This window comes from Condylostylus longicornis, unplaced genomic scaffold (genome assembly GCF_029603195.1).
Source record: "Condylostylus longicornis isolate FDR11 unplaced genomic scaffold, ASM2960319v2 ptg000055l, whole genome shotgun sequence".
In the NCBI taxonomy this organism is placed as follows: Eukaryota; Metazoa; Arthropoda; class Insecta; order Diptera; family Dolichopodidae; genus Condylostylus; species Condylostylus longicornis.
Genome location: NW_026578024.1, coordinates 467,373 through 477,046, shown reverse-complemented (window position 1 = coordinate 477,046; position 9,674 = coordinate 467,373). Strand labels below are relative to the sequence as shown.

Genomic DNA, 9,674 nt, shown 5'->3' with positions numbered 1-9,674 from the left:
CATAAATTTTTCTGCACAACTCAACTAAATAGAACTGCGTCGAAGTTCCTTATAGATATACTTTGCCAGTAACTAAATATAATAATTTAATAAACAATAACTTAATAAACAAAAACAGTACAATAATTTGCATATGAATGAGAATGAATGGCGGCAGAAAAAAAAGAACAGAAATAATTTTCGCTCAAATAATTATCGTCAATCCATAAGACGACTATATTGTAATACTAAATTTTTCTTATTCATTAAATGCAAAATTTATTTCTACTATCAAAACATCGGGCATTAAAGTCTATAGGTCAAGTATGTGAATTATTTTATGTTTTTTTGCAATAAATGTAATAAAAAAAACACAAAGCGCTCTATGAGTTTTAATGTAAAATATTTAAAAACTATAATGGTTTCATCCGCAAATGAATTGAAGTAATACCGTATTTTTAATAAATTGTACTTAATCCGCCAATCGCACACGTTTACTAAACAACATGTAATATGATCAAAAGTAACTCACTTTTAAACGCAAATAGCTTTTAGCTACTTTTATTTTTATTCTTTATTGCTTCCTTATGAAATATAATATATAAAAAAAATTTTTATATTTTTAATATCTGTTTTCTGCAATACATTGTTGAACTTTTTGCATAATTTCTGTCAACTCAGGCATAACCTCTTGTTGTGCTGCGAGTGTGCATTGCTGTGCTTCTTCAACAATAACAGGTATCTTTTCTTGTGCGCTATTAATTGTTGCTTCGATAGATTCATAAGCAGCTTTAATTTGATCTCTGATATAAAAGATTTTTTTGACCATGCACCAAACTTTAGCTAAAATGTTTTCTTCATCTAAGCACTCATTAATAACGTTATATAAATCTTGTGCATATCCTTGAATTTCGCCAACAGTTTCCATAACTTCGGCTTGAATAACTTCCAATTCTTTCATGGCGATAGCTTGACATTCAGCGACACCGGCATTCAATCTATTAACAATATCTTCTAGACGATCTTTATGCAAATTAACACAAACTTTGGCAACAATGCCAGTATTGGCCAGATCAGCAATTCTTTTAACGAAATCTATTACTTTCCTTACAGCTTCGGCGATCTTTGGGTTGATACCATTTTTAATTTTTTCAGCTAATTCCTTCAGTTTGCTTAAAATATTTTGAATGGCTTCTTGTGCATATTGCTTAACTTTTTCCAATAAGTCTTTTATATTGTCAAGAACTTCTCCTTGCGGAATAGCAGCTTCAAGCGCTGTATATTCAAATTGTTGTGTGTTTGCCTAAATATTTAAGAAACGGAATGAATTCCTTGTTAGAAAAATTTGTATATCTTTGTTAATTTGAAAAATTTTTAAATGTTCAGTTCAACTTACAGCAACAGCACACAAACCAAGAATTACGATGAGTGAAAATTTCATTATGTGTTTTTATTATGGATGGTGTGTGCGTGGTGATATCAAATATTAGTTTTATACTTGAATAAGTTGGAATTGTGGTTTGAAACAGCTTTTATAGAAAATTTTATCACAAAATTTATATCAATTGCTGATTAAATGCTTTAGCTGATGTAAAAACCTTTCTAAATCCCTGTATGATAAGAAATTTCGCATTTAATCTAATCAATTAAATTAGGCTTTAGAAATTACTTACTATCGAAACACAAAGATTTATCCAAGTAAACAAAAACTTTTTAATAGTACTACATTCACGACGTTTTTATTGGTTTAATTTAAAACATATTGAAATGTTTATTAATACTCGTGTTGTAAACTTATTAATCACCAAATATTCATAAATAATTGAAATTATAATAACGATGTTCGTTGCAGGCGCAAAAAAATTTTTTTATATATGTATGGATATGTGGATATGGTACAAGCATTTAGTATAGCAAAAAAAAACGTCATTTTAGCCAACAAACGTAGTTATCACTTAGTATAACTAAAATCATCATAATTTTATAGATGGAACGACAAAGGAAAAATTTGATTGGTATATTATGCCAATTATGGTTTTTCATTTTCTAATATTTTCTCTATTCTATTCTAGTGATAATATATGTACATCTATTATGTATGTACATACACATATTCTTTTCAAACAACAAAGGCCTAGTTTGATTTTTTTTATTTTGCCCGTTCGTGTTCGTTCTCGTTTCTCATGTACTCATTTCTGCTTGCACCAATTATTGAAGGTCACTTAAATGAAAATACAATTCAGCCCATTAAAATTAAACGGCTGAATGGCATTTTTTTGGGAAGTGACCGTCAATAAATAAAAAGAATTTTCTTCTTTTCAGAAAAAACAGAAGTACATACATATAGATATAACTATAAATATTTTAAAGAACAGGAAAAGTGTGCAATTTAAAAATATAATTGCTTAATAAATTAATTCTTGCTTAATAAATCATAATTACTTTCTTTTATTATTTACAATAACTTCAATTTTCGATTAATTTCACCGGTTTGTAAAAAGTGAAATAAAAAAACTGTATTAGAAAGAAGATCCTTGACGCTCTAATTATAAGCAAAATGTTTTTTCATTTAAGTATGCCATAACGAAACTTTTCAATGAGCTGCGCAGTCGTGTGCAATATTCTAGTGCCTATTTAATAAAAAAAACAGTTATCTACGAATGCGAATTTTGTATTTTTTATACCCATATGAACGTATGTTCGAAAGGTATACTAAATTTGCCTTACCATTTGTAACGCTAAGAAGTAATGGTCTGAGATAAAGACTCAAGTGTATGTTTTTGATCAGCGTCGAATTCTGAGTCGATTAGCTTTGTCTGTCTGCTCGTCCGTCAGTCCCACCGATAACTCAAAAACTAATGGCGCTAAGTTCACCAAATTTTCACAAAAGATTCATTGTAGTAAGTACCAGAACTCAATTTAAATTGGACATGATCGGGATACTGCTTCGAATAGCTGCCATGCAACTTCAAAATTTATTTGGCTATATTTTAGAAACTATGAAAGTTGTGGTATTGAAATTCCGTACAAGTAAATATATTAGTTTTGATTGTTTTTGTTTGACAAAGTGTTTGATAAGAGTTGTTGAAATTGCTTGACTCCTTCTGGTAGCTACCATACAACTTCAAAAGTTATTTGGCTATATCTCGGAAACTGTAAAAGCCGTGATATTAAAATTTCACACGGGAGAATATATTAGTAGGGTCAATGTGTTTGATAAATGTAGTTGAAATTGCTTGGCTCTTTCTGGTAGCTTCCATTGAACTTGTTTGCTATAGAATAAATATTGAAAACACAGTACTTTACATATAATACGACATATACATAAGTATGTATGGCATATTCATTCCCATATCAGATAACAAATTTGTACGAATATCACAGAGTTCACACGGTCAACCCTATTTTTTCTCGTTTTTATTTAATTTTGGTTTTAATGAATTGTGTACGCTTAGTACTCATGATCATTTTTTATTTTTGTAAAAGTTACCTACACACGAGTATATATGTAATAAATTTATGTTTTCTATGTGAACATCCTGTTCGGTGTTCGACTTTCTCTTAAAAATAGATGCAAATAACTAAAAGCTCTGAAAGATTTATTAAATTATAGTTATTGTAAACTAAGAATTGTTTTATAACGTGAAATATAATTGAGTTGGGTATAAGAACTGTACAAAAGTATATAGAGCACTGTTATGCATTATTGGGAATTAGATTATGTTATGCATTTTGGGAATCATAATCAGGGTTGGGAATCATAAAAAAAAGTACGTTTTAAGTTTAAAGATTTAATATATACATATACACACATTCTTTAGTAAAGACATAATTAAAAAAAGTACGTTTTAAGTTTAAAGATTTAATATATACATATACACACATTTTTTAGTAAAGACATAATTAAAATTAACATCTTTTACAAAATTTTATTTCATTTTCGCAAATTCAGCGAATTGTCTTCAACATAATTAAAAATTATTTACAAAGATAATATATACATATATATAATATCAAAAATTTGTCTTTATAAGCGTTCCATAAATCAAAACTACAACAATTCGATTAATTTTTTAAGAATTAAATTAATTGGCATTATCTAGCCTCCTATTTTAAACAACATTTACAAATTAAACTGGGATTCGATGAAGACTTCACAACTGGTAAAATATTTCGTAATATAAATATTCTCTTATTTTATTATATTTATTAAATTATAGTTATTTAATTGACTAAGAATTGTTTTATAACGTTAAGAGCTGTGCAAAAGTTCATAGAGCGCTGTTATATACGTTTGAGCCATTTGAAGTGTTTCATGCTTGGAAAGTTGTCTATCATTGCCTAGTGATGGTAAATATTGCCGCAATCTATCGAAGGCTTGATTTAAATTTTGCATACGTCGACGTTCTCTTGCATTTGCTGCTAATCTACGTTTTTTCTTTACAACTGGTGAAATTTGTTTACCGCGTTTTCTTTTAGAGTTACTATTACTTAAGGTAACTGTTTGTATTACAGTTGTCGGTATGTTGGCATCGTTCGAGTGTTCAAATGACGAACTTTCTGCGAGGTTACTTTCAATATACTCTTCATCATTTAAAAAGTCCATATCATTATTATCACAGCTTTCGTCAAAAAATGCTTCATCAGCGAAATCAAAAGAACTAAAATCTGCATTATTTATTACATTACTTTCATTAGAAAGATTATCACTATTTGAAATGACTCCACTTTCACTGGTAGTGACTTTTTCTACTTTGATCACATCCGAATCACAAGGCAGTGATGTTACACTACTTTTCCTTTTTTTTGTGTTTATACGTTTTTTTGGTAAGACTGTAACAGAAGTTACGTTTTTACAAAATGCAGAAGAAGTGTTTGAAAGTGCTGGACAACTCGTTGTATTATATTGGAATTGTGTTTGATGCTGTTCTATATTTGAATTGAAGTGCAATGTACCTGTGCTTTGATTTATTCCATTAGATATTGGTACAATTTGGTTCATGTCCGTGAATTCAGGGCTTGATGAGCGATAGCTTGCTGGAGATGGTGTATTCCAGCCATCTGAATATGAACCTACACAGTCAATGAAATGAGCAGGCCCTTGAACGTTGAAAGGGTTCGTAATATGTTGGCTATGAATTTCAGTGTTATTAATTAATCCAAAAGTTCCGCCATTAACTTCATTTGTATAAAAGATTTCGTCATATTTTGGTTCACTCTTTAAAACCGTTAAATTCGAATTATAGTAATACCGGTACATTTCTTTTTTTATTTTTCTGTTTTTTATTTTTTGTATAAATTCGAATATACTTCTTCATTAATTTTTTTAATGAAGTGTTATCCTTGCGATAAGCGAATATTTTCTAACTAAAATCGTACGATTTACGATTACTTTTATAGGTAACAGAGAATAATATCCCCTCTACATTACATAAGCACGTGCCTTTTAACCAATCAATATAAGCGCCAACCTAAGAAGCCTGTGTATGTGTTGTTCTTTTGGGTTGGGTAAATTTTGCGTTTGTGTATGTTGCAGTACAAATGAGAGCAGGAGATTTTTATTCTCAACTTTTTTATATGCACTTTATCCTTTAGTATTTTATGAACACACAATACACATACAAAAAGATGTAAGAACAGAGTATTTCAAGTTTTTTTACCTGTATTAAAAGAATTGTTTTAATGTAGCTGGGAAAATTATAAATATTTTTTTTCCATGAAAAAAAAAAGTTTTATTAGTTTTATATTTTTTTGTGTTTTTGATTCGGAACAGGTAAAAAATATTTGGTAGCGGTCTTATTTCAGGTACTGTTACAAATTTAATGTATTGGAAGTTGTTGAAATTCGACATTGTGAGGTTCAAAATAACTAATCGGCAACACTAAAGAGTTGTAAACATTAAAGAGTAAAAAAAAACAAAAGTGTATGTAAGAATGCATGTCTTAATATTAATAATATAATAAAGTATTATTCTACATTTTGTTTGTAACATTTAACTCTGAACGCTGTTTTTGTATAATCAGTAGTAAATTGCAATTTTTCATTTGTAAATATGCCACTAATATTTCACGGAGTTTGCTGCAAAATTATTGCGAAAACTCTTAATTTCATTTTATTTAGAATTTAACATTTTTAATGTCAATTTTTTTACCTGGCTGTCGATACATAACTCTTATTTATATAATCTTCGTTAACTTTTAATTAAAAGTATTTATATAATAGTGTGTCTGTATAAAACCGTCCATTTTAATTTAAAAATATCAAGAAAGTATTTATTACAGGGTCAGCTATCGTATGTTACAAAGGACAACATCAAAACTTTGTTTATTATGCGCTAAATTTTTATTGCTCTTACAGTTCAAGGTGTCAAAGAGGTATACAGATATACAATATAATTACAGTTTTCAAATGTGAATTTTACCACTTTTCACATTTCGGGTTTACCGAATTGTAAAAAAGGTCATAGTTTAAAATTCTTTTATTACTTTATCATACCATGAAAATGGCAATTTTCACAATAAGGACAATACTATAATAGTTAAAATATGTATTAAAAATTCCCGACAATAATTATTTAAAAAATATATTATTTACATCGATTTACATATGGATTTTAAATTCTGACAAATATAAAAAAATAATATAATCATTTGAGGAAAATGTAGTTTTTGTTAAATATACGTAAAACCCTCGTATTCTGAAATTTTACATATACATAAATATTTAACTTCGTAGCGAATTTGCATGCATGTATTTTAAAGAAAAAAAAAATATAAAATTAAAAAAAAATTGCATATAAAGGTACCAAAATTCAGATCAAGCTTAATTACATACATTATGTACATATATAAAAAAATGTACACAAAAAAATATTTGAAATTGAAATATTACCAACAAACTATTGCACTTTAATTGTTGTCATAAAACTTTAAAGTAAAATTCATTGGAGTTTTTTCATATGTCGCGAACTTATTTAATACAAAAGTAAGTTATAATTTTAGTATGTAAGTGTATATAGTGCTTAGTATATAAATTATCTTAAAAACGTTTTTATATTATATGTATGTCATTATTCAAATAAAACTACACACGCCTGTTAAAGAACATATAATCTTAAAAGAATCTCTCAATGAAGAATTTCTCTAATTTTAATTCTAACAAGAACTATTTACGTTACGAAATGACTAATGTGTAAATTGCAATGTGAAACCTTGATTTGAAAATTGTATTAATGCTGTATTAATAAATAATTTTGCTTACAATCTAATAATGAAGTCATGGATTGTATAAAGCAAAACGTATTTGCGTTTACATATTCCTCAAAACGTTTAAAGAATATTAATAATTTACATATTGCTTAATTCTTTAAATGATTCTTAATATTATTTCAATGTTTTTATGAAATTTAGAAATTTATCCCGTGTTACATTAATGCAAATTAAATAAATTTACTTTAAATAGAACATTCCTATATCCTTCCTGTGTAGATATAACTTATCCCTATTTAATAATCCGTTCATTAAACGCAAGATGAATATAATCAATTATTCTGTCATTATCAACATTCTTTTCAAGTAATTTCTGTTTTAGTATTGCGACCTAAATTAACTTAAAATTTCCCTATTCTAAAGGTTTTCATTTTGTACCCATAGATACGAGTATTCCTTTAAAATGAGCAACTCGAAAACGTGTAAATGACATATGTATGTACATCCATCTAAATATAGAAAACGAAATTTCAATATAAAATAACAAATTACCTATGATATACAATAAACATAGCTTACTTAATTGCAAAAAGAGACTACAGTATAAAGAGTCCATTCTCAATATGAGTTTACATTTTTGTTTATAAGTATAATTGTAATAATTAAAGTGACCCTCGACACAATCAAAATGATCTTTTGTTGAGCGCACACTTTTTTCTCTGTGAAAATAAAAAAAATTCTAGGAAATATTTTGGATTTGGGAATCCAGTATCGTAATTTTTTGAAGAAGTATCGTTATTTTAGTATCATCCACACTCTCCATAAAATCGAAAAGTAATCTGCCAACATAATAAATTATAGGTTTGCAAATTTCGATCCAATTTTATTAATTTTATTTGAAAAAAAGAAAAAGTACTAAAAACAATACAAAAATCTGGCAAAGGGTGATTATGAAATAAACACAACAAAACTTAAGCGTTTTAAATATCACAATATTTGTTTGTTGCAACCTAAATATATGTTAAACCACGATATTAAAGAGGAAATAGGGAATTAAATTTTCTGTACGGTAATTTGAATACGATTTTGGAATTTTAATTTTGAGCTATTGTATTTTACTTTTTTTATAAAGGTTCATTATTTTGTCTTTTAATTTTGAATAGTAACTATAATTCGCGAACATCAGTTTGATTTTTATTTAAATTTTTCAAAACATTATGGGTTTTAAAAGTAATTATTACTTTGTTCTGGCGTTTTAGTAGTTTATTTATTTGAAATTCGAAATGATATATCTTTAAAAATAAGATTTTATGAAAGTAAATCAGATATAAATGTTATAATAAGAGAGTGGAAAAAAGATTAGGTATAATTTATTTACAATATACACTTACATGCACTTTTTAGCACTTTTCCAAAAAAAATTTTGATAAAAAGTGCTTATTAGTTTCACTTTACCCGTCCGTCCGTCTATTCGTAGGCGTGTTTATAAAACTTTTACACCCTTGTAGATAGAAAGCTGAAATTTTATATGCATATAGATCTTTCCCAAAAACTTATTTACGTAGAAGAAATTTTTTACTTACCACCCCCCACCCCCGCTCCTCTCTAAATGTTATAACCCACAAAATGGTAATTAAGTGTATGTAATCTTTGAACTAGTTTGATCTATGAATTTAAAAGTAATAATTCAATAACGTAGTAAAAAGATTGTTTTAAAAAATTGCTGAAGGGAAAAGTTCTACATTACAAACCATTGGTTTGACTCAATTTTATCAATCGTTTACATATTACATTATAAAAGTTATACAATGTCATATAACGTTATAAATTTAAATTGAGAGTGACTTTTCAATGACAACGTTATACTGAAGACAGGTGTGGGTATTTTTAAATACTCCATTCGCAATTTTAACTTAAAACTTAAATAATTTTATAATAATATAAAGAGTTTTATGGTTAAAGCTCTGAAACTACTACTTTAACTGTAAAATTTTTAACATTCTGAGATTTATGAAATCTTTCATGTCTGAAGATACGGTTCAGATATGCCGCAGAATATATCAGATCTGTGCAACCGTCCGGTTTCACACTTTTGATTATTAAGAAAATTATTTAGCACATTTGGAATTTTATATATAAAGTCTGCCCGGCAATACATCAAAAGGGAACTAGTGGTAGCAACTAAATTTTTATTTAACTTTTCAACTTATATACGGCGTATATATATGTGTTTCTGAGCTACAGGCATGTCAGGAAAATTTGGTGAAATGTTAACATATCTTAGTTTTTTTTGTTTATAGCTTCCGTCCCGAAATAGATAGAAGTTTCAAATACTCATTTCCCACTATCTACCCCATGGTATATAGCTCCTAACGATGTTGCTGAATTACTCTATATATTTTAATTCTTTTATAAATTTTTCAAATTTTCCTAAAATTTTAGATAAGTATTATTCTAACCATTAACGTATTTTTTCTAAATTTACTT

The 9,674-nt window shown here is 27.5% G+C and overlaps 2 protein-coding genes across 2 annotated transcripts; both read right to left on the bottom strand.

The window, feature by feature from the left end:
• Positions 1-507: 507 nt before the first annotated feature.
• Positions 508-1,497, bottom strand: LOC129612048 (uncharacterized). The gene is made up of 2 exons (XM_055525492.1): positions 1,376-1,497; positions 508-1,282 (listed from the first exon to the last, which is right to left on the bottom strand). Exons 1-2 carry the CDS (start codon positions 1,418-1,420, stop codon positions 602-604), a joined length of 726 nt encoding a protein of 241 aa, XP_055381467.1. The 5' UTR covers positions 1,421-1,497; the 3' UTR covers positions 508-601.
• A 2,734-nt stretch (positions 1,498-4,231) lies between these two features.
• On the bottom strand, positions 4,232-5,239 carry LOC129611913 (protein atonal). Its single transcript, XM_055525335.1, has one exon. It carries the CDS (start codon positions 5,237-5,239, stop codon positions 4,232-4,234), a length of 1,008 nt encoding a protein of 335 aa, XP_055381310.1.
• Positions 5,240-9,674: the final 4,435 nt, after the last annotated feature.

Coding starts and splice junctions, on each gene's coding strand:
- LOC129612048 (XM_055525492.1), bottom strand. CDS start 1,420: ATGAAATTTTCACTCATCGTAATTCTTGGTTTGTGTGCTGTTGCT. Junction 1,283..1,375: donor TTGGTTTGTGTGCTGTTGCT/GTAAGTTGAACT, acceptor TTAAATATTTAG/GCAAACACACAACAATTTGA.
- LOC129611913 (XM_055525335.1), bottom strand. CDS start 5,239: ATGTACCGGTATTACTATAATTCGAATTTAACGGTTTTAAAGAGTGAA.